Below are 25,941 nucleotides of genomic sequence, written 5' to 3' on the forward strand. Positions count from 1 at the left end.
GGCAGTTCATTCCACACACAAATCATCCTCTGTGTGAAGAAGTTTCCCTTTAGGTCCCTTTTAATTTTTTTTTCCACTCACTTTAAAAATATGCCGTCTAGTTTTGAACTCCCCTATCACAGGGAAAAGATCTTTGCCATTCACCTTATCTATGCTCAGTCTATCCCTCCAGCCTGGCAACATCCTTGTAAATCTTTTCTGAACCCTCTCCAATTTAATAATATCCTTCGTACAGCAGAGCGAACAGAACTGTACACAATATTTCAAAAGTGGCCTCACCAATGTCCTATGCATCCACAACATGATGTCCCAACTTCTAATAAGCAGGGAGTATTAGAATGTTGGTCCATGGTTGGTGATGATAGATAATAAACAAACAAGTCAGGACGGTCTGTGAACTGAGGAGGGAATTTGAAGCTGCTGATGTCCTCATGCACACACTTCTTCTACTCTTTCAGATGATTGAGGAGTGGCACTAAGAGTTGCTGCCCAAGAGATTTTACACAGAAACATAAAAACCTAGAAGACAGAATCAGGCAGAGGCTATTCAGCCCTTTGAGCCTGGTCTGCCATTCATCACAATCGTGGCTGATCATTTAACTCAATAGCCTAATTCTGCTTTCTTCCCATAACATTTGATGCCATTTGCCCCAAGTCCTATATCCTCTGGAATACAGTCAATATTTTGACATCAACTACCTCCTGTGGTAATGACTTCCATGGCCTCACCACTCTTTGGGTGAAGACATGGCTCTTTATCTCTGTCTTAAATGGTCTATCTGAAATCCTCATGCTGTAACTCCTGGTTCTGGACACACCCACCATCGGGAACATCCTCCCTGCATCTACCCTGTCCAGTCCTGTTGAATTTTATAAGTCTCTATGTGATCCCCCCACATTCGTCTGAACTCCAGCCAAAACAATCCTAACCTCGTCAATGTCTCCTCATACATCAGTCCTGCTATCCCCAGAATCAGCCTGGTAAATGTTCGCTGCACTCCCTTGAGAGCAAGAGCATCCTTCCGCAGAAAACGAGACCAAAACTGCACACAATATTCTAGGTATGGTCTCACCAAGGCCCTGTATAACTAGCAACAACACATCCCTGCTCCTGTACTCAAAACTGCTCGCAATGAAGGTCAACGTACTATTGGCCTTCTCTACTGCCCACTGGAGCTGCATATTTACTTTTTTGGTATGTTTCTGCATTATATCCTGTAGACAGTAGATGTGCAGCAACGGCATACCAATAGTAATGCCAGGCCCTTCTTCAGCCCCTCCTGGGCCCAAAACGCCAAGCCTTCCTGCTCCTCTGATGCTGTTTGGCCTGCAGGGTTCATCCAGCTCTACACCTTGTTATCTCAGATTCTCCAGCATCTGCAGTTCCTACTATCTCTGAGCCTGAGATAGGGAATATCACAATTCTAATTACTCCCTTTGATTCCTCTGCCCAACAGTACTCTATCAACGTACGCCTTGAAAATATTCAACGACTGCATTCTGAGGTAGAGGGTACCAAAGTCTCACAACGCTCAGGAGAAAACAAATTCTTCTCCTCTCTGTTCCAAAAGAATGAATTCTAATTTTAAAACAATATCCTTTAGCTCCGTACTGACCCACAACAGGAAATAAGATTTCAATATCCACCTTGTCAAGGCCATTCAGAATCCTATAAACTTCAAAAAAATCATCTTCATTTTTCTAGTGAAAGTAAGCCTAATCTGTCTAAACATTACTCATATGAAAGCCCATTCATTCCAAGTATCAATCTAGTGAACCTTCACTGAACTATCTCCAACACATGTACATCCTATCTTAAACAAGGAGACTGAAAGTGTACAGATTATTTGCAATGTATTCTCACCAATGCCCACTATGATAGAAGTATACCATCCTTACTTATTTGTTCACTTCACCTCATAATAAAGCATACCATTCAATTTGTCTTCTTTTATTGTGTTCCCTGCTCTGCACAGATTTAGCAGATCTCACTTTGGTCTGCAGATAGGGGTGCTTGGGTTGTGCTACGTTGTCCTGGCTAGGCTAGGTAGGGCAAAATGAAAAAAAGTTGGCTTGGGTTAACATCCCTATCAGAGTGAGTAATAAAAATTAGCAGAACGGTCTGAGCAGTTGAAGTTGCATTCAATGATTATTTTGTACTTTCACAATGTTCACTGCACACACTCTAGAATGTCACCACAGTGTTGAAACATGCTTGACAAGGTCATCAATGCATCACGTTAATAAATGTTGAACACTAGGTTGTAACAGCTTTTACTCAAACAATGAAGCCTCTTATAAAGAAGCAGCCAGCAATGTACAGCAAAGGGCTGGGAGCTCGGTTCAATTATATTAAAACATGTACACTAACTGATAAACACTGAGGCAAGAAACCATGCCCCAAATACAAAAGTGAAAATGAGTTATCTTATGCAAAGGAATTGCAGCAATCTCAGGCTTTGTGGGTTTTTTTTGAAATCGTTCACTGAGAAACTATAAGACTTTTTCCTAGAACTTAAACCCAGTTGGTTTCCTGTGACCAGCAGTGCTGACTATAGACTCACATTGCTGCATGAAAGAAATTTCAATGTTTAATATTTACAGAAATTCTGAAACCCTGCAGTTGTCATTTTTAAAGACACACACAACGCAGGCAGATGATACAATAAACTGTTTACTTTAATATTACTGGATACAGTATGAGCATCCAAATATTGGTCCAGCACTGGTTACTGTAAATGCATGTAATGATGAAGAATAATTAGCAATTTATCTATGTGCTGCCACACAATACTTATACTTTCCTCTCAAGACCTCTTTCTCTATCTAAAATTTTATATTTCCCTACTCCCTTGCATGACTATTAGTACCAGTAAGATCAAACCTCGACAACTGCGTTAATAAGTCCAGACAGGAGAGGAGAAACATTGAATAAATTCAGCTGCTGAAATATGTACACTTAAGATTTTGTCGCTTTATGCATTGGACAGCGATTCTTGCAAGACTGATGCATTGGAATATATACGTGAAAAAGCTTGGATGTTGAAAACTATCACATCTACATGGTAATATCTCATACTCCCATGTAACAATAAAGAAACCAGAATATTTTCCTGTATTTGTAGTTCTGGAAATAAACATAGATTTCCTGACAATGCAACTGTGTAATCTGCTGAGGGACACCATAAGACCATAAGACCGTAAGACATAGGAGTGGAAGTAAGGCCATTCTGCCCATTGAGTCCACTCCGCCATTTAAATCATAGCTGATGGGCATTTCAACTCCACTTCCCTGCACTCTCCCTGTAGCCCTCGATCCCTTGTGAGATCAAGAATTTATCGATCTCTGCCTTGAAGGCATCTAACGTCCCGGCCTCCACTGCACTCCGTGGCAATGAATTCCGCAAGCCCACCACTCTCTGGCTGAAGAAATGTCTCCTCATTTCCATTTTAAATTTGCCCCCTCTAATTCTAAGGCTGTGTCCACGGGTCCTAGTCTCCCCGTCTAACGGAAACAACTTCCTAACATCCACCCTTTCTAAGCCATACATTATCTTGTAAGTTTCTATTAGATCTCCCCTCAACCTTCTAAACTCTAATGAATACAATCCCAGGATCCTTAGCCATTCATCGTACGTTAAACCTACCATTCCAGGGATCATCCGTGTGAATCTCCGCTGGACACGCTCCAGGGCCAGTGTGTCCTTCCTGAGGTGTGGGGCCCAAAATTGGACACAGTATTCTAAATGAGGTGAGCAACCAGAGGGTTTCTTATGATCACCATATGGAAACCATAACCCAAAATAACCATGTTTACAGAATGATCTCCATAGAAAGAAATTGATAAGTGACTTGCTGAGTCATAGAGTTGCACAGCATGGAAATAGTCCCTTTGGTCCAACCAGTTCATGTCGAACTTAATCCCAAACTAAACTGGTCCCACCCACCTGTGCTTGGCCCATATCCCTTCAAACATTTTTATTCATTTACTTGTCTAAATGTCTTTTAAATGTTGTTAATGTACCTGCATTCACCACTTCCGCTGGAGGCTCATTCTACATATGAACACCGCTCTGTGCAAAAAAAAAACCCTCATATCTTTTGAAATTCTTTCTCCTCTCATCTTAAAAATATGTCCTTTAGTCTTGAAATACCCCACTCTAGAGAAGAGACACCTGCCATGCACCTTGTCTATAGGCCTCATGATTTTAATGGGGTCACCCCTCAACCTCTTACACTCCAATGGAAAAAAGCTCCAGGTTTCTTCAGTCTTACTCTGCAACATGAGTAGAAATTTGGTCATGCAACATCTGATTTTCCGGCACCTCACAATTTAAAAAGCTCAAATGATGTTGGGTAGCAATGCTGAATTGCTGTTTGCCATTTCAGGTAAGGGAGAATTACTGGCAGCAAGAGCACGCAGTGGGAATATTATATGGGCAGAACAAATTTTATAAATGAGGAGCCTGCCCATCTTGCAACATCTGTTGTGAACTTTCAAATGCTCCAGGATTTTGTTTGCCATAGGTTGAGTGCACTGAAGATACTATCCAGTAAATGCCCTAAACTTACAGAATATAGGGGTGGGTAGAATTGTAATTTGACCTCCAGGTTCACATTTAAAGAACACAGGCTACTTCCTGAACTACCTTAAATCCCATCACAACTTAGCCTCCTATTCATCAAATCCCTTGCACTCACAACGTGCCTGCCTTAACCCTCACTCCCACCACACCAATCCCCATCCACACTCGCCCAACTATTAAAGCAGTTCATTAGCTTCATTGAACTCTATTGGGAGAATTTCAGCTGATTTCTCTCTCTTTCCACAGATGCTGTCAGACACCTGCTGAGTTTCTCCAGCATTCTCTGTTTCAGAATTCCAGCATTTGCTTTTAGTGGGACACTTTCAGTCATCACCATTGGGCATAGAAACAACATCCAACAGCACTTCCCTCTCCCATCAATGACACATCCAAATTTTGTGATCTGTGTAGTTACAATTGTTCCTCAGGGCCAGGGTTTAACCAAGCATTTGTCATCAGACATCACAAGCAAAAATTCTTGAAGCCTTCTACACCCCCAACGCTTACATTTGAAGAAGGATTGAAAGGGAATAGCTGCTCCTAAACCTAAAACACTCAACTTTATAAGAGCTACTTTTTTTTCAGTTGCTTGCAATACCAACTAAATGCATAGGGAAAAAAATAAATTTTGTAAATGTAGCACAGTATTCAATTGTTTTTTCAATTTATAAAATCACTAGAGGAAATATAGTACGAGTAAGCAGAAAAAGAGTTCTTAATTCAGCAGGAAAAGCGAAGACTATCGCTCTTCACATCACAGCTGTAATTTGTTAAAAGCCAGTCTAGCACCAGTGGGAAATTAGTCATAATGGATAGTCGTTTCCTCTACACACTGTCAGCCTGGATTGGAGTGTATTAGTTTTAAGGAGAGGTTAGGAAAACATGGACTGTTTTCGCCGGAGTGTCGGAAGCTGAGGGGGCGACCTGATGAAAGTATATAAAATTATGAGAGTCATGGATAGGGTGGATGGTCAAACTGTCTTTCCCAGGGTGGAAATATCAAATATTAGGGGTCACAGGTTTAAGGTGAGAGGGGGAAAGGCTAAAGGAGATGTGCAAGGAAAGATTTTTCTACACAGAGGACAGTAGGTGCCTGCAACACACTGTCAGGAGAGATGGTAGAAGCAGATATGAAAGCAATGTTTAAGAGGCATTTAGACAGATACAAGAACAGGCAAAGAAGGATATATATGTAGGCATTAGTTTAGAATGCCATCATGGTCGGCACAGACATGGTGGGCCAAAGGGCCTGTTCCTGTTCTGTTCCACGTTCTATTTCCAGCGCAGTGAGAAGCTCACCTCCTGAATCATCAGAAGAGGATGAAATAAAAAAAGGTAGGAATGTGATTGAATACTCTTCACAGCTACCTGAGTGAATGTCCCTTCAACAAAACTCAAGAAACTCAACACCACCCTAACTATGTAAGCTGCTTGGTCAGCACCCCATCGATCATCTGTAGGGTGGTGGCCGTAGCATTTACTAAACTCTATCGGTATATGAAGTAAATCACTTAACTGTACTTAAGGGTAAGTTTGATAACCACACAAATGAGAGATAGGAATAAAAAAAGTATGTCAAAAAGGCTTAAGCCAGGAGGGGTGGGAGAAGTTTACTGCAGTTTGCAAATGCAGGAATAGACAGGTTTTGGCTGAACAGCCTATTTTCACAGAGAAGGGGAGCTGGATTTGTATATGCACTGGGAGCTACATACCCCAGGAGATGGCAAGTCAAAAGTTCAACCTGTCCCACCATTTCCATGATTCCACCCGGCCCATTTGAAAGCCAGCATGGAACCCTTGTAGGTGTTGAAAAAGTCATTTCAATTAGCAATTAAGATCTGTTTTGACTAAGGATTTGATTTTAACAGGCTATGCCCTCCTGGGTTCCTGGGAAATCATGGGCCACTGGTTCCAGGTTGGAGAGAACAAACCTCTGGTCCTGACTTTATTAGCAACTTCTATTCATGCCTGTTTGATTGATGAAACTGTTCTTTTCCTCAGAACCCTAGAGAGTGCATTTCACTGGTATTCCTTTGGTCCCATTTCAGGACCAGATGAGAGAGAGAGAGAGATTCCAGGTTTACAGTCTTCTCCCCATTACTCTGGTTGCTATACTTTCAAACATCCATGTGCAGGATCCTTTAATTAGAAATGCTTCCTCTGATGGATTCAAACTGTGATCCTGCCTGCCCTCCCTGAATGGTCAGGGAACCTGACAGTGGAATGCTCATACCAATGTTTGGACAAAGCCAACTGAAGGGTCCACTGGTTTCCTGACCTGCTAATGGCCCTGGCACTTCAGCAGGGAGCAAGTTGTTAAAATTCACAATGATGCGTATGCCGAAGACACTGCAACAGTGCTAGGGCAGCAGCTCCATAGGAATATCATCTCCAAGACCCCCTATAAATAACAAATCATTTCAACATGTGTACATGTAATCCATCCTGGCACTCCATACCTAACAGTACTGTGTGGCTTTTCCTTTATTTCACTACATCTCAGTTGCAGGCACTCATTAGAGAGCACGGCCATTAGTGGCTGTTTAGCTTAAAATGAAAAATAAACAGCTGCCTCGTACATCCTGAATTGCAGAATGATCTCCAAGAACTCACTCAGGCAGAAAGGAAAACAGAAAACAGTGAAAGTACACAGCAAGTCATTCCAACCTTTGTGATACACTGCAGCTAGCCGGTCACAATAACAATCTGACTACTCAGTGTCATGTTTTCCCTTTTGTTTAAATTTAGCACTTGAATTTATTCTTAAATTATTATATTGCAATTCCTTGCTCTCTTGTTCATGATAATGTACTAACTAAAATAGGTGTCAACGGACATAAGTCTGAGTTTCAAACACTGATCCTCCATCAGATTCAATGGCATGATGAAAAGCTCACATTAGTATGGATCTGCCTAAATGTCATATCCCAGCACTGCAGTGAATGTTTTAGTTCGCAACCCTTGGACTTTTCATTCTTAACTGTCAAAATACCATTTCAAACAGCAAACATTCCCTACTGATTTGAATTTGCATTGTCTAGTTCAGTACGGCACACCAATTATAATAATCAAGAAGCCCAATGGATGTATACACAATGGGAAAAAAAACAAACAGAGCAGGATGTCATTTAGTAAGAATTATTGCATAAAAATAAAATCCAATTGGAGTCATAGAGTTTGAAAAATATCATTAAAATAAGCAGCCCGTGCTGTTGATGAAAGATAGATGAGGAGTAAGCACAGCACTGAACTTCTTGTGATGCAATCCAGTCCTTCTGTGAACTCTGGAAAACCAAGAGAGATATTTGACAAAAAAAATGCCATTGGGTAGCAGTCTCTTGAAGACAGGTGAAAGGCAAACTGCAAAGGTAATCAGATTCAACACCAAAGCAACTGGTGACTTAAAACGAGATGCAGGAGCATTCATACAAAGGTTATTTCATAACGTGAAATAAGTCAGAGCTGAACTGAGAGCTTAATGAGAATGTTTGAAGTACTAAATGTTTGGTTAGGCTCTGAAATTTCACCCCTCAACTTCCTAAAGTGCACATCAAACATCAGAAAATCACCTGTCACCACCCCTGAAAATCTCACCTCCCACAACTCCAAATCCAGAATATGGCTGCATCATGTACTTGTAAACTAATATCCGTATATCAATGCCAACAAAGTGTGGTTGAGAGCTAGCATTTGTTTGTAGTTCTAGACTCACCAGCCAGGAGAAAGATCCTATCCATATTTGTCCTGAAGAATTTTGTAAATTTCAGCTGGGTTACCACTTATTCTTCAAAACTCCAGAGAATAAGATCCAGTTTGCTCAAACCCTCTCTATAAATTAATCCTGCCATCTCAGGGATTAGTCTGTAGCAATATCATCCCTCCTAAGGTAACAAGACCAGAATTGTACTCAATACTCCAGATGCAGTCTCACCAAGGCTCGATACAATTGCAGCAAGATATTTTCATTCTGGTTCTCAATCTCCTTGCAACAAAACCCAACATACCATTTGCCTTTCTACCTGCTTTTAGTAATTCATGAATGAGGACACTGGTCCCTTTGGAACTCAACACTCCCAATCTCTCACCATATAGAAATACGCTTTTATTCACATTGTACTCTGTCTGACGTGGATCTTGCCTATTGACATAGCTATCTGAATTCCCTCCTTGCATCCTCTTCACAACTCACATCCCGCCTAATTTTGTACTGTCAGCAAATTTGGATTAAATTACATTTGGCTTTACATCCAAATAATTTATATAACTTGTGAGCGGCTTCGGTCCAAGCACTGATCCTTGCAATATCACACGAGTAACTGCCTATCATCTTGAGATTGACCCTTTCATTCTTACTTTCTATTTTTTGACTGCTAACCAACTCTCAGTCGATAATAGTATCTTCCCACCCAATCCCATGCATTTTCATTTTGACTTGTGTGCGATTTTATCACATGCCTCCTGGAAGTCCAAACACACCACAGCCACTGGCTCCCTTTTATCTGAATATCTTCTGATCAGCCTGTTCGGGGATGCTATTACACACTTCTAGAGCAGATGCAACCTGAATCCAGGCCTCCTGGCTCAAAGTAAGGGGCATTGCCACTTCACCGCAACAGCCCACGACGTGCTCCCCTACCTCGCCTTCATCTATGCTACACTTTAAATCTTCAAAACTCCACCAGGCTAATCAAACATGATTTTTATTTCTCATAATTTCATTAACCCAGTCATATCATTATTTTCTAAGTGTCTAGTTATCATATAGTTTATAATAGATCCTAGCATTTTCAATTGACTTCAAATTAACAGGTCTGGCAGTTGTTTTCTGTCTTCCTCTCTTGATGCACATGCATTTGCAATTGCTAATTCCTAATCTGCAGGAACATTTTCAGAATCTATAGAATTTTGAAAGACAACCTACTAGCTCTCTAGCCATCTCTTTCAATGCATAGAGATGTAGTTCATCTAGTCCAGGAGATTTGTTAACATTTCTCAGGATAAATACTTTCAAATCAACCTGTTCAGAGATGTTATTACACACCTCGGAGCAGGTGGGACTTGAACTGAGACATCCTGGCTCAGAGGTAGAGATACTACCACTCCACCACAATATCGCCACTACATTTCTCAGGATAGTGTCCTAGTTTCATCCATCTTCAGCTGCTCCATGAGTGATCTTCCCTCTAAAATAAAGCCAGAAGTTGGAAACTTTGCTAACACTAGCAAAATGTTCAGCATCTTTCGCAATTCCTCAAATACTGTACTGAAGCGTCTCATATCCCAATGGATAATCCAGGCAGAGGTTGAAAAGTAGCAAGTAACATTTGGTGACACACAAATGTTCATTTCTAACAAGGCAGAATATAACCATCATCCCATGACATTCAATGGCACTACCATCATTGAATCCCCCATGACCAACACCTTGGGGGAATTACCACTGACCAGAAAAAGAAATGGACTGGTCATATAAATACAGTGGCTACAAGAGCAAGTCAGAGGCTAGGAACACCACAGTGAATAACTCATCTCCTGATGCCCCAAAGCCTGTCTACTGTCTATAAGGCAGCAGTCAGGAGTGAGATGGAATACTCCTCGCTTTCTGGAGGGGTGCAGCTTCAAAAATACTCAAAAAGCTTAACTGTCTTAGACAAAACACCCACAAACATTCTCTCCAGCACTGAAACTCAGTAGTAGCAGTGTGCACCATCGACAAAATGCACTGCAGAAATTCACCAACTGCAAGTTTCCCTCCAAGACATTCATAGTGATGTGGATATACACCACTGTTCCACCAGTGTCACTGGGTCAAAATCTTGAACCTACTCCCTGTGAGCATTATCAGTCTATCTATAGCACATGGACTGCAGTGTTTCAAGGAAGCAGCTCACCTCCACCTACCAAGGGATATTAGAGATACCTATTAAATGTTGGCCTAGCCAGTGATGCCCAATCCCACAAACAAATAATTAAATAAATTTCAACGCTGGTGTCTCTCCCCACATTGATACAAGTGTTCTGTTGATCAGAGAATGGGTTGCTGAAGAAGAAAGACTGATTTTGGCATAGTTGGACAATCTCATGCTTGTTTTAAGATGAATTCCTTTAACAGGCCTCACAGCGCCAAGGTCCAACTGTTGCTTTGACTTTAAGCTACTCTTAATGGGGAATGTATCCAACAGGGCTGATTGCTTGAGAACACGCAAACTTAGTAATTCTTCGAGCAGCATTAGTTAGGTAAATTATCTATTCTAATATCTCAGAAAAAATAACGCAACTCACATTTAATGCATGTCTTTGACGGAGAAAAATGTCCCAAAATGTACAGCCCTGAAGCCTAATCAGACAATATTGGATGCTGAAATGAAGGAGATGTTAGGAAAGGCAACTAATGTTTGGTCAAAAAGATGGTTCAGAAGAGTTTTAAAGGTATTGAAGGAAGCTTCTTGCGAATTTCAGAGAATGGGGGCTAAATGCCAGATGGCATGGTTGACAGCTGTTGATGCAAAGGTAGCATGGTAAAACAAAAAAAACATTTTCCAGCTGACTGTCCAAAGGTTTGGTACAGTTAGCAATGGTCCTAAGTGATTTCAAGATACCACCAGCTAAGTGCCTGAAAGTCAGATATCACTCTATATAAATCCAGTTTGACGCCTAGTCACAATGAACTACAATATGTGCCCATGGATGTCCATCAAGACCAGGTAGATGAATAAGGGAATGATAAATATGATTACTGATTGTAACAGGTAAAGTTAAGCATTGTTAGGGGATATCATCATTGCAGACAATGCAGTGGGGGAAGTGCCCTGGCAGAAGGATTTGTAAACAGGAAACCTCACTAGGAGGTTTTCACTGAGTAAAAGACATTGGGGGAAACTATACTTCAACTTTGCATCCACATGATGTAGAATTGCAAAGCAAGTAGATAAGAACTTAAAAGAGCCAACAAAAAATGAGTAATTTATTTATTCTTGGAATGGCTGCAGGCCAGAGGAGGCATCATCATGTCTATGGCAGCTCCCTGCTGCAGCAGTTCACCCCATTTCCACCTCATTCTTCGCATTATAATACAGATCCTAACCACTCGCTCAGTAAAAAGAAAAGCTCTCATCACATTAACATTGGCCAAGCATTTTAAATTGGTGTTCTATGGCCCTTGACCTTTCCACATTTCTCCCTATCTGCAGCATCCAAACCCCTCGTCATTTTGAACAATTTTAGTAAGTCTTCTTCCATTCTTCTCATTTCTAAGAAGATTAGCCTGGATTCTCCATATTATCTCTATATTAAGTTCCCCATCCTAATCCGCAAATCTACGGACAACAATAAGTGTCCTCCATTCACTCGAAACATGTTAACCTCCATGGCTTCCTGCAAATCAATATGACACAACTGACTGACTTTAAGTGTGTGGAAATGAACTAATATGTTGCTCATAGCCCATTGATACACAAACAAAGACCAATTATTCCACGTAAAATAATGTGGCTATCAAGCGTAAACAAATATTTGTACATCTAAAACTTCCATTAAAAACGAACTTCAGAGGGAAATCTCACATGCCCTAAGTGGATTAGGCAAAATTTCAAGAGGTGCTGAAAAGTGTCGAGCACCAAGTACTTGTCAGAGCAGGTATCAGCAGAGGGTGTTCATAGACAGAAGTGACCAGTGAGGGGGTGAGAGGAGGGAAGTGGTGAGGATGGGGGCAGTGGGAAAGAAGCAGCAAGTGGGACAGACTAAGGGAATGGAGTGAGGTGGTGAACAAAGTATCAGTTTGTTTGCAAAAAGATTGAGCAGATTCTGTAACCGTGCTGAAATGGAAATGGAGGCAGCACTATGTGGACAACTTTGCTAACTTATAAACCACCATTAAAATGAAAACATGGTACTAAACATGCTTTAAATGGGCTATCTGTTAATGCAAACTAATTGCTTTCAAAAGACAATTTCAAAGCATTTGTACAGTTGCTTAGCGCACAACGTTAAAACTAAGGATCTTAAGTCATACGTACCCAGTGCCAGATTACAGAGCAGCATTGAAAATAATGGTTAAAAAATCCCACTTGTCTATAATGGTTCCCCATTACGCTGCTGTATCCCTTGAATGAAGCACAGCTTTGAGCACTACATGAGCAAGGATAGTGTAATGTAGGATGGATCACCGACATTTTCAGTTCAAGGCAACAAAACAAAACAAAGAACAAAATCTGTAAAAGTTCTGAACAGTATGCTCAGAAATGAGCCGGCTTCGGCATAGGTCTACATTTTTTCAGCATTTCAACCGTTACTACATTCAGCAGCCGAGTCCAATGTCTTCCTGCTTTAGCATCGCAGGCAAGTGACTTGCTTCAGTTGATGCAGATTTGCATTGTCACAACTACCTGAATACCCTCCTCCAAGCTGAGGAAAGAGGAAACTGCAAAAGGAAGTGGCCAGCCTCACTAACTGTTCACAACTGAATCGAAAATCAGTTTGAACTTCCATACTATGTAACAACAAAGCACTATCTTGTGCAACACACAAGGTCGTGATAGTGTACAAACTGTTACTTTCTCAGTCGGAAAGGAACTGTGAATAGCATCGGTGGGCGAATCTGCACGGAGGATTTTTTTAAAAACCTTTTTTTCATGGAATGTGGGCATTAGTGCCGAGGGCAGGATTTGTTGCACATTCCCAATTGCCTTTAATGGCTTTCTAGGTCATTCCAGAGGGCAAACATTAAAATGAAAACACGGTACTAAACATGCTTTAAATGGGCTATCTGTAAATGCAAACTAATTGCTTTCGAAATACAATTTCAAAGTTAAGAAATAAGAGCATTGCTGTCACTCTGGAGTCACATGTGGGCCAGACCAAGTAAAGATTGTAGATTTTCTTTGCTAAAGGACATTAGTGAACAAGTTGGGATTTTCCATAATTGATACTGGTTTTACAGATAACACTTCATTCATTTTTACATTTTTTTCATTTGTCTAATATCGAATGTAAATTCTTTAGCCATGGCAGGATATAAACCCACACTCATTAGCCACAACATTAACTAGTTCAATTACATTATCGCTATGTCAATGCTCTCCCCTTGATATTCCGTGCTTGATATTTTGTAGCACTTGCAACTGTCAAGAAGCCAGAATATGCATCAATAGACATATTATCGCAAATGGTATAGTAAAGCTATCTTGATGTTCCCTCATTTCTCAGAGCAGCATCCTGTCACAAAGCTTCGGACTTTCCCATTGTTACTTTTCTGTGAACTTATACTGAAATGTGCATTCAAGTGGGTGCTGCTATCAAGCCTGGGATTCAGGTCAGTGGATGAATCCAACAATGACTTACTGTCCCATTTAAATAGAGCCATTAGCAATATAAAATGTCTCAAGGTGTTTAAATCAGGCAAAATGCAGCTTTGACAAACAGCGTAAGGAGATATAAGGACAGACTTGGTGGAACTGAGAGGATTTAAACAAGTAAAAAGAAGATGTAAGTGTAGAAACTTAAAGGGTTAGGGGATGAATTTTGTAGATTAGGACCCAACTGTCAACACTTGGCACGGTGGCTCAGCGGTTAACACTATTGTCTTACTGCACCAGGGGCCTGGGTTTGATGCCACTCTCAGGTGATTGTCTGTGTGGAGTTTGCACATTCTCCCTGTGTCTGTCTGAGTTTCCTCTAGGTGCTCCAGTTTCCTTCTACAATCCTAAATTGTGCAGGTTAGGTGGATTAGCCATGGGAAATGCAGGATTACAGGGATGAAGTGGGTCTGGGCGGGATCCTCTTTGGAGGGTTGATGGGCTCAATGGACCATTTCCACATTGTAGAAATTCCAAATCTGTTAAGAAGTTGACAGATGAGTAAGAGTTGGAAGCAAACAGAAATTTTAGACTACAGAAAGATCTGGGGGTAAGGCCAAAATGACTAAAATGATAAGCATTTCAAAAATTTTTAAGCTGGATGGCTGTGGATTAAACCAAGACACTGAGTGCTCTCTCGGGGAAGTGGGTTACTGTAAAAATCCCATGAATCTATTTGAAGTAAAGCAATGCCCTGGCCAATGTTTATTCTTTAATCAACTGTTAAAAGATACATTATATAATCGCTGTTTATGAGACTTTGCTGTGCAAGTATTAGCTGCTAAGATTTTTTTATATTACAACAGTAATGTCAATTCAGAACTCCTTCATTACTTGTGAAACACCATTGGACATTCAAGGTGCTACAGAGATGCAAATTCTCTTTTATTTTCCTGCTCATTCTGTCTACATTTGACAAGACAACAGAACAGAATAGAATAGAACAGAAACTATGGTCACATGTACTTTTACACGAAAAATACAATGAAAAGTTTTATAAGTCACCCTCACAGCAGCTGTATACATGAAAGAAGAAAGAATTTTAAAAAAAAGATTAAGACAAAGTTCATTGCAGAGATAGCAGGAACTGCAGATACTGGAGAATCTGAGATAACAACGTGTAGAGCTGGATGAACACTGCAGACCAAGCAGCATCAGAGGAACAGGAAGGCTAATGTTTCAGGCCTAGACCCTTCTTCAGAAGACTTCCATGCTGGGACAAGTCTGCCACACAGGGAGGCCATCACACCGGGCTGAGACTGTCATGCAGGGAGCCCTCTAGACTGAGGCGAGACACGCTGTGTGAGCCGCTGGAAACCACCTTGTCATTGGGCTGAGAAAAGCCTTCAGTCAAAGCCATTAAAAGAAGGTAAGATGAATCTTCATAACAACTATAATAACAGGAAAAATTAAGAAAAAACTGAGAAAGGGAAAAAGAGCAAAAGCAGACAGAGTAGCTGAGGTCCGGGATCCTGGGCTAAAGAGCTCCCACACTGCACTGCTACTTTGCTGCCATCTTGCTGGTGTATCTAGGTCATCCACAAAAAGGTATTTCCTACTCAGAACAGCCAAAAGTAGTCCAAAATTTACAGATGAGCTCATACCAATTGAGCAGCTGAAGGTATGAATCAATTGCGATACTGGGTTAGGGGAGAGGGTAGTGATGGGGAGGAAATGGGAGGGGGTTATTGGTGGTAGTGGAAGAAGGAGAGTGCCTTCCAATGGTCGTGTCAAGTCTCTATTCCCTGCAGCATTTGACCAATCCATTTATAAACCCCAACAAAATTCTAAAATCATCTTAAGGAAATACGCAGAGATAGCAAAAACTACAAATACTGGAGTCAGAAGACAACAGTGTGAAGCTGGAGGAACACAACTAGTCGGGCATCATCAGAGGAACAGAAAAGTTGACTTTTCAGGTCAAGACCCTTCACCAGAAAATATTCTGCTCTTATATGAGATAGTGACTACAAGAAATCAACCTTCTTAGAGATTGAGTCTAGGATAAGTACAAGCTACCAAACAGAACATGGCCTAAAGAAAAAGGAAATGAGATTGGTTTCCAGCCTGTTCTTGAAGATCTTCACCAAGATTCTGTCTTGGACCACATCAGAATCTCACACCCCAGTCTGTAGCCAGAACTCGAGTAGGACATTTAACACAAAACAACATGAAGTGGGAAGCACCTCGACCACATGTACATTCAGCAATTCAAATGGGCAGCCCATCACAGCCTGGGCAACAAATGCTAGTTACATCCCAAGAATAAATGAACAAAAGTGAATTCTTCACATTTAATTGACAAATTGATTGGTATGGTACAGACCTATCAATAAATTTAGTAAATCATGATACACATCATTACATACAGTAAAAACGTACAAAAAGTGAATTTAAAAAGTGGAAATAAACTACACAAAGATGAAGTGCTGAATCTTACAGTGATTTGGCTGAGTTTGAGTTTTTTGGAGGGATTCCTGCAGCAAGGCCATAGTGAGATTTCTTGCCATGCTTACCAAAAGTGCCTCATTAACTACATTCCTTATCACCATGGCATACCTATCCGATTCTATCCCCTCTTACCACACAGCGTTCCACAACAAGCTGCCTCTCAATGGCATCTCTTGTGCCTATGCCATTCTTCAAGCATTGGTAATCCAGTGTTGCCCATCACCAGCAGCTTATTGGCCACCACAAAATCACATTATTGATGGGACGTGGTCAGCATCATTGACGCTTCCTGGCACATGTAATTCCAATCCCCCAGCCTCATTGCTGTTAAACCACCAGGCAGCACACTTTACCTGACTGTGGACACATTCATTTGAAGAGCCTCTCGAAGCACTTGCGACTCTTTCCCCAATGCTCAGTAGACGTCCACATCTTGTCACTGCCCAGTAAGGGAACATCACATCTGAGCAAGCCATCAGACAAGTCTAAACATCAGCTTTTATTGTTGGCTAGCAAATAGGAAACTCAATGGAAATGAATACAGGCTGCAGTTTGCACGCACAATGTGAATCTAATGACCTTGGCAGTCTATGATTGTCTGTTGGACTCAGCCCACATCTACTGGAACCAAGTGTCAATCAGGTCCTGTCTTGGAGGGACCAATGTAATTTAGCTCTGTCATCCACAAACAGAGCTTCCTCCAGCTCACTGGCCACATTCTTATCCTCAGGCAACTGTTCCAATTCCCCCACACAATCCAATCAGAACACATTGATCCCTATTCCAATGGTGAAATATGCGGTAATCACCAGGATGGTGAGGCGCATTCTCTCTGGGTTATACTGGATGGCACCCTCCTATCACCTGTACCATCCTGGGCCTGGTTGCAGCATGTGCACCAGCTTGGTAAAAGGTGGCACCATGGCTGAGTGACCAACATATTAGATCCAAAAGGGAGTGACTGTTGCATTCTGACCACCTTGCTAACCCAGACTCACCTCAACCATTCCACCTTCCATTGTTTTCACTCAAGTCCTTTGCCATATTTCTATGGGTCATGATACATCGATGCTTCCCTCAACCTATAGCACCCTTGTAAGTTCCACAAGTGATGGGGTGCTTTGGGTAGCATTCACCTCTTTTTAAGTTACTACTGCTAACTCCTGCATCATGGAGATGGCATTGTCAGTTTAGCTAGCATCAACAGCATGGTTCAATCTGCCACTAACCAACTTTGTCACACCAGTCCATCCACTCCCAAGCACTGCACATGTGCAACATAAGCTTGCAAATGAAATGTAGCTGCAGTTTACAAATCCATGCTTCATGTATTTGCTCTTTCAGTGTCCTAATGTTCAGAGACATGGATTCTGCATTTTTATCCACCAAACTGACACTGATTTCACCCACACCTTTCTCATTTGTATTGCACATTTAGAAAACAGCAAGCGATGGCAGGGACTACAGCCCCTGGTGGCTACAATCAGTACAGGGCCCCCTGCTGTTTGCCAGGTACTTCCACAGTTTCCACATGTCCCTTGTAACCTCACATGACAGCCCATTTCCACCCATCTCCCCGATTCCACTCCCCCCAACCAATAGAAAGGCCCACCAAGTTGAACTGCAACTCTTCTGTCCTTCCTGTCCCTTCGAACTCAGACATAACACTTTAATGATAGCCATGCTGCTTCTCTGCACTCTCCCCATGGAGGTGATGGAAGGGGTCACTGCCAACAATAACCTCTCCCAAAGTGGAAGCCTTCCAATTCTGCTCTGTATGGTCTCAGCACACCCTGATATTGCTTCCAATACAGCCCTCGTTCCCACATCCAAAAATGCTCATGCTTGTTCTCTCCCCCTTTCAGCCTTCACTCCCTTGCCCATTTTGGTATCAGTCTCCCAGATACTCTGGAAGTTGTGCGTGCAGCCTCCTTTATCACCAGGACTGTGATCGCCCCAGGAGCCCTGGCTGACTGGGACAAGCATCGCCTAGACAAAACTGAGCCGACTCCAATCACTGCCTTGGCTGCTCCTGATGGCAGAGACACGGTTCCCCTGATTTCGATGCTGGCTCCACCAGACACCCCATTGCCCACTTCCTGGATTGCAGTCAGACAAATCTGCTGAATCTGAATGGCCTGAGCTGCCAACTGAGTGTAGCCTCGCCCCTGCATTGCATGTTGAATATGCCTCTGTCTAACACTTCCAAGAACCCCTGCTCTGCAGCAACATCTCTTTGACCAGACTCAGGCCTAGCCCCCATCCAGATTTCAACATGGCCATCTACTTGAATAAATGCGCATGTTAGTCCTACACAGCCCCGACCCTGGGCAGATTCCAACTGAAAAACGAGACAAGCAGCCTGTGTGCCATGGCAAAGTTAATATGACACTTCTTGGCTCTGACTGAAGCATTGACACATTAACTGGCATGCCATGGCAGGCAAGGCATGGACTCCATGAACATGCAGGTAGGCACTAACTTAGCAAACGCTGAGAGAGCAAGCAAACATCCCCCGGATGTAATAAAACAACTGTGGTGCTGAAGATCTGCAACAAAAACAGAAATTACTGGTGAAAATCAGCAGGTTGGGAAGCAGTTTTGGAGAGAAAGCAGAGTCAATGTTCTGAGTCCAGTGACCCTTCTTCAGAATGCTGAGATGTAGCCTGGTCCCATCAATGAACTGGGTGTCTATTCCTGTGTGCACAATGTTGCTGCTGCAGCCTTTCAGTGTTAGTTGCTTTCTCACTTTGCAGGACAAGTCTATTTCCTAAGCAGCCGTGTCGAAGTGCCATGATGGTCGTTGGGTGGGGCTTGGCAAGTGTCAGATGCTAATGCCTGTGGATTAGGTGTGCTTGAGGCTTTTGCCTGTGTTCTATGCACTGAAATAATGTTTGGTGCTGAGCAATACAGCAGCAAGCTGAAACCACAAGCTACACACCCCGATTTCCATCTCCAGATTTCTCAACATCTGGCTTGTTTGGTGCATTTAGTAAGATAGGAAGCTGAATATTAATGGGGCAAGTAATTTGACAAGTTATAATCGCTTAGATCCTAGCCAGAATTCTGGACAAACCAGATGCCAGAGTGAGAGCCAACAGATCATGCATTTTATGTTTTGTTTTTGTTTGTCATAGAGGCCAGTCACTGAATGTTTTGAAAAGAGGCTGCCCATGTACTTGTAACAAAAGAAAATAACATGTTTATTGCACAACAGGGAAAAAAAAGAACAAATTGAAACAAACTCATTACAAATATTATAAAGAAAGATTCAACCTTTTTACCTGAGCAAAAATGTTACAGGCCCTTGTATCTCAGGAAAGAATTCCTGTTCTCTCTATGCTAAATCTCCTTGCTCAGATAACTGAAATGTAATTGGTTACTTTTCAGCACATTTCTGCATTCACACAATGTTATTTTCTTCAGTTAATGTCTCTTTCTAAGAACTTTAAAACAGACTTGAATACTTCTAACACTGCCTAATATAGGTTCTTTAACCTGGTGTCTTCGACAAATTTGTAAGGTATCTTCCTCCACAGCTTTCTGTTTCATGTTTTTGTTAACTAAACAATATAGGACCTCTCTGCCAGTCCTGACTACCTGGACTGCCAACAACAGCACCTCTGCTGTTAAGGATTTCTTCTCAGTCTATCAACCTCTTCTGTCTGAATGAAATATAAACTGAAAGTGCTGACGAAGCTTAGCAGGTACGGCGGTATCTGTGGAGAGAGAGTCAGAGTTAATGCTTAGAGTCTGATATGACTTTTCTTCAGTGAAGAAGAAACCACCTTGGTCCACCTTGATAACCTATGCATTTTGACAGCTAGGTACCATGGTCATGAAGCAATTGTTATAAAGCAGAGGTTGACCCCTCTGAGAACTAAAACCAAAACACCCAAAGAGGAACACCTCACCTTATAACCTGTAAAAGGAGTGTAAACAGTGGTGTAACCTGCCTTTCAGAAACTTCTAGTGGTTAAATAAAACAAATCTCGAACATTCACTTTAAAATCAACAAGTAACAATTTATTCATCTAACTCTAACAGTGAACAAATTAACTGAACTATTAACAAAGCGAATAAATCCCATCTAACTATCAACTATTCCCTAATAAATCAAGATTCTAATGGTATACTGTTCAAATAAATACAAACCCCACTTACATATATATAAAAATTTAGTTTCTCTAAATTACAGCCAGGTTACGTGTCTTCTGAAATGTTTTGTGCCTTCTCCGTCAATTCTTCTGTTAGGGATATTAACTAGCTAGTTAGGAATATTAACTAGTACCGTTGTTAGATGGTGCTTTCTCTAAGACTTAAAGGAGGGTATGAGGGCCAGCAATTCTCTCTTGAAAACTGCGGGCTGTTAGCTCTGGTGGATGGCAGTTAGCTCTGGGGCTTTGTCCAACTGGTCCCCTCTTTTATATCTTGATGACATATCAATATTTCTTAAATAGGATTGGTTATATGTTGTTAAAACCATCAGAATTAAATTTAATTGGATTTTGGTATCAAAATGCCTGGTTCAAATTAATTGGCTAATTTCAAAAACTTGTTGTCTTGTTAAAAACTGCTGCTTGACGTGCTAACTGTGCCAACTTTTCATACAAATGCTTCAATTTAGGTGATTTCTGTCTACTTGAAAACTTTCAAGCTGCCGCTCACAGACGTCTATTTTAAATCTCTAAGCATAGAAAAAGCACATTATCGTTTAAAGGGGCCATACAACGCTTTCGTCCCTAGCATTTTACAAACACAAAATTCTAACCTCCTACCTCCCAATCCACGAGTATTCTACCCAACTTTGCAACACTACAGATAGTTGGACACTGATTGACATCCTATTAGTTAGCTGTTCTGCTATCACCCAGTCCGCACCCCACTAGCCAATGCATTCCTGAGTCTGGTTATCCTGCAGCCTCTACCAGGCCTCTACAACCCAGCTGATGCCTTAGCAGCAGCTCCCTTACAGTAGCTGCTATCAAACTTTCCACAGTCTAAGCATCTGTTTGGTTCACAGTGGCACCACACCTGAGTGTTAACAAGATGCAACATTATCTCAACAGCAAGATGTAGGTTTTTACATGAAAGTAAAAAAGTATTATGTGCATTGGCCCTGACCTACTTCACTGTAACGTTAGCATGATACTGCTGCAGACAACAGAAAGGCCTTAAAGCAAGACTTGACAGATACTTTCAAACTAATGGAGGTGCTTTCAAACTTAGGCTTCTTCAGGCTTACTGAAAAGTACAGGAAAAGGTTATCTCTGAATTTCTTTTCCATGGTGACTGCACTCTCCTGCCCCACAGTCAGTCAGTCCTGCAAGGTGTAATAACATGTTTTTCCAGGACTTCTCCACTCTGTGGACATAAATTACCTGAAATAAAATTGATGTTCCTCCTCAGCCTGAACCCCAAGAGGAATATGGATCACTAAACAGTGGCATCGAAGGAAACGAGGTGAATGCTGTCCAGCAATTTATCTATTTAAACACCATCATTGTGTTTGATGCTACCATTGAGAGGCAAGTGGACAATTGGGTTTCTAAAGCAAGTAGCATGGTTGGCAAACTGTACAAATGAATGTGAAACAATCATGGCCTTTGTACACTTGTACAACAGTGGTGCCGAGTCATGTATCCTGTACCAATGACAAGTACCCACTGCATCTTGTGCCACTAAGGCAACTGACAGACCAGCAGCCAGCGATCTCACAGGATCAAAGATGCTGGGGCGATGGTCACATGTGCTGAGAGCTGGTGGAACAACGGCTTTCCATTTGATACCCTCCCAAGGCCTCAAATCAAGGAGGATCTGCAACACAATGGCAGGACGCGGGACATGAGAAGGGTCAAAGGAGGAGTGGTAAAGTAGTAAGGATATCAATGGGTAACACCATCTTGAGGCTGGGTTCCTCAATCAGGCACTGAGTGCCTTTGAATGATCAAACATCATTCTTAAAGCCTGCAAGCAAACCTGCAAGGGTTTGCCAATCATGCTTCTTGTCCGCCACTGGGTAATTCCAGAGGTGGTGCAATGAGGACCTTAAGTGGGCATGAACTATCCACTTAACAGGCTTTAACTGGCAGACGGGCAGAAAAGCCATCTACAGTCCTTACATCGCTGGACTTAATTGAGGTGAGACCAGGGCGGATCGTTGCCATTTTCAATGCTGCACAATGCAACCCATTACTAGGGAGACCGCAAAACCCTGCCTGCTTTGTAGGTGCGTACATCATTATTTGTCTGCCAGATCCTGTAGGGTTTTCTTCAAGATATGTCACAATTTAAAAAATTGTCACAACACAACATTTCAAACCACTGTTGCACCATTATGTTACACCACATTTGAGCTGTGATAAATTTTAAACTTTGCTGATGGTTAAAGGAAGGAGAAATAACTTGCATAAATTCCGGTAACAACACTTTCCCAGGACTGTAAATCAATAACACACATGGAAGATGGCACTGTACACGAATACATTAAGCATTCACAAGGCATAAGAAATTACTAGCTGTACTCGCAATGATTTAAGCTTCAGTGAGTTGATGATTCAATGTGTTATTTTTTAACCTCTGCCTAGCAGAGGACAAATGCCATTTCTCTGAAACATGCTCCTTCGTTCCACTGGATAACTCCATGACTAATCATCAAGCCACTGTATCCAAGATTGCCACTAAGCTTACTTATTCCAGGCATGTTTTCTCCCTGGGCTCCAAACTTATAGCGCTCCAACCCTGAGGAGCCCACAGCTACATCCTTCCTAAAAATCATAAACAAGTCTTCCCTGTTCTGACGAAGTGTCATCAAGCTGAATTATTTGTCATTTTCTCTCCGCAGCTGCGGCCTGACTTGCTCAGTATTTACAGCTTTTTCTGTTTTTATTTCCTAATTCCAAAATCTGCAGTTTTTACTTACATGCATTTTTTGGTCAGTTTTTTTCTCCTGAATGTAACACAAAAGGAAAGGATTCACTGAGAGAAGGCACATTTCACATTGGTTTTGGTCGCAAACAAGCTACATGCTGTAAGTAAGTGCAGGTCATTTTTCACAACTGTTCCCCGAAATGCACTTTTTGGTGAATGCATACCATACTTGGAAAGTTACAGCAAGCCCCAGTTGGCAACTACATTTTTACTGCGCCACAAGCATCATGGTGCAATCCTGTTGGACGGCACACAGGTAATGCAGATGTACAAGAATAGAATGAGTCATTAGCTTAGATAAAAGGTTCAATTATTACAGAGTACCTATTCTATTGCATGCATTCTATTGCATTTATTGTGCTGCTACATATATCATGCAAGCAAATTCTAGATGGACTCTAAAAATATTAAAATATAGGAAACATATTTTAAAACATGCAGTGTAAGTTTAAATAATTAATTTTATGGCGATTCAGTTTTCCTGCTTTGCTCATGTCCCACTTGATCTATTTGGTGCACCTGTCACTGTATTACGTTACACAACAAAGAGTAGTCACGAGCCACAAGTATATGCTGGAGTGACAAATCAGTGGCGTGTGAAGTCGAGCAGTGTCTAGAATAGGAAAAGTGAAACATAGAGCATTTTTTATATTTTCTTTTCCATCAGTTCATCAATTAAAAATGTAATGAAGCTCCATAAACAATGCTAAATATAGATACTGATTTTGTGAATGGCTTATGATCTCAACAGATCAGTACTCTGTTATCATAAAGTTGTAGTAACAGTCAGTACTGATGGGCCAAATGAAAACTTCCCTCCCCCTACCGCAGAGGGGACCCGTACGAAGTAATCAGCAATCTGCACATCAACTGAATCCAGTTACATCTTTCCTTTTTCGCACACAGATTAACTACAGGAAATAATCTCAGGGTCACAGTGAGAATAGGAACTGCCGATGCTGGAGAATCTGAGATAACAAGGTGTGGAGCTGGATGAACACAGCAGTCCAAGCAGCATCAGAGGAGCAGGAAGGCTGACGTTTCGGGTCTAGACCCTTCTTCAGAAATGGGGGAGGAGAAGGGGTTTCTGAAAAAAATAGGGAGGGGGGGAGGCGGATAGAAGATGGATAGAGGAGGAGACAGACAGGTCAAAGACGCAGAGATGGAGCCAGTAAAGGTGAGTGTAGATGGGAAGTTAGGGAAGAGATAGGTCAGCCCAGGGAGGACGAACAGGTCAAGGGGGTGGGATGAGATTAGTAGGTAGGAGATAGGGGTGGGGCTTGAGGTGGGAGGAGGGAGTAGGAGAGAGGAAGAACAGGTTAGTGAGGTGGGGACGAGCTGGGCTAGTTTTGGGATGCGGTAGCGGGAGGGAAGATTTTGAAGCTTCTGAAGCCCAGATTGATACCATTGGGCTGCAGGGTTGCCAAGCAGAATATGAGTTGCTGTTCCTGCAACCTTCAGGTGGCATCATTGTGGCACTGCAGGACGCCCAGGATGGACATGTCGTCTGAGGAATGGCAGGGGGAGTTGACATGGTTCGTGACTGGGAGGTGCAGTTTTTTAGTGTGAACTGAGCGTTGGTGTTCTGCAAAGTGGTCCCCAAGCCTCTGCTTGATTACCCCGACGTAGAGGAGGCCACAATGTGAACAGCGGATGCAGTATACCACATGAGCAGATGTGCAGGTGAACATCTGCTTGATGTGGAAAGTCTTCTTCGGGCCTGGGTTGGGGGTGAGGGAGGAGGTGTAGGGAGGCCTAGTCCGCTCCGCACTCCCCTCCAGCCCCACCACACCCGGCACTTTTTCCTGCAAACGCAGGAAGGGCTACACTCGCCCCTACACCTCCATTTCAACTCCCCCTCCCATTCCTCAGATGACATGTCCATCCTGGGCCTCCTGCAATGCCACAGCAATGCTACCGGAAGGTTGCAGGAACAGCAACTCATATTCCTCTTGGGAACCCTGCAGCCCAATGGTATCAATGTGGACTTCACAAGCTTCAAAATCTCCCCTCCCACTACCACATCCCAAAACCATCCCAGCTCGTCCCCGCATCCCTAACCTGTTCTTCCACCCACCTATACCCTCCTCCCACCTCAAGCCCCAACCCCATCTCCTACCTACTAACCTCATCCTGCCCCCTTGACCTGTCCATCCTCCCTGGACTGACCTATCTCATTCCTAAGTTCCCACCACACTCTCCTTTACTGGCTCCATCCCCGCCTTTTTGACCTGTCTGTCTCCTCTCCATCTGTCTTCTTTTCTATCCATCTTCTACCCACCTCCCCCTCTCTCCCTTTTAATAAAGTGTGAAGCTGGATGAACACAGCAGGCCAAGCAGAATCTCAGGAGCACAAAAGCTGACATTTTGGGCTTAGACTCTTCATCAGAGAGGGGGATGGGGAAAGGGCTCTGGAATAAATAGGGTGAGAGGGGGAGGCGGACCGAAGATGGAGAGAAAAGAAGATAGGCGGAGAGAATAGTATAGATGGGGAGATAGGGAGGGGATAGGTCAGTCCAGGGAAGACAGACAGGTCAAGGAGGTGGGATGAGATTAGTAGGTAGGAAATGGAGGTGCGGGAAGGGATGGGTGAGAGGAAGAACAGGTTAGGGAGGCAGAGA

At 42.3% G+C, this 25,941-nt stretch overlaps 1 protein-coding gene across 2 annotated transcripts in view; it reads right to left on the reverse strand.

The window, feature by feature from the left end:
- zdhhc11 (zinc finger DHHC-type containing 11) overlaps positions 1-25,941 on the reverse strand; it is a 112,336-nt gene that overhangs the window by 73,024 nt on the left and 13,371 nt on the right. The window contains exon 1 of one of the 2 annotated variants that reach the window (XM_048521655.2): positions 12,602-12,911. The exons of the other annotated variant lie outside the window; for it this stretch is intronic. Coding sequence (XP_048377612.1) covers positions 12,602-12,757 — 156 coding nt within the window. The 5' untranslated portion in view covers positions 12,758-12,911. Of the gene's footprint in view, positions 1-12,601; positions 12,912-25,941 lie in introns of those variants that run through there. 2 annotated transcript variants of the gene reach the window in all.

This window comes from Stegostoma tigrinum, chromosome 2 (assembly GCF_030684315.1).
Source record: "Stegostoma tigrinum isolate sSteTig4 chromosome 2, sSteTig4.hap1, whole genome shotgun sequence".
Taxonomy (NCBI): Eukaryota; Metazoa; Chordata; class Chondrichthyes; order Orectolobiformes; family Stegostomatidae; genus Stegostoma; species Stegostoma tigrinum.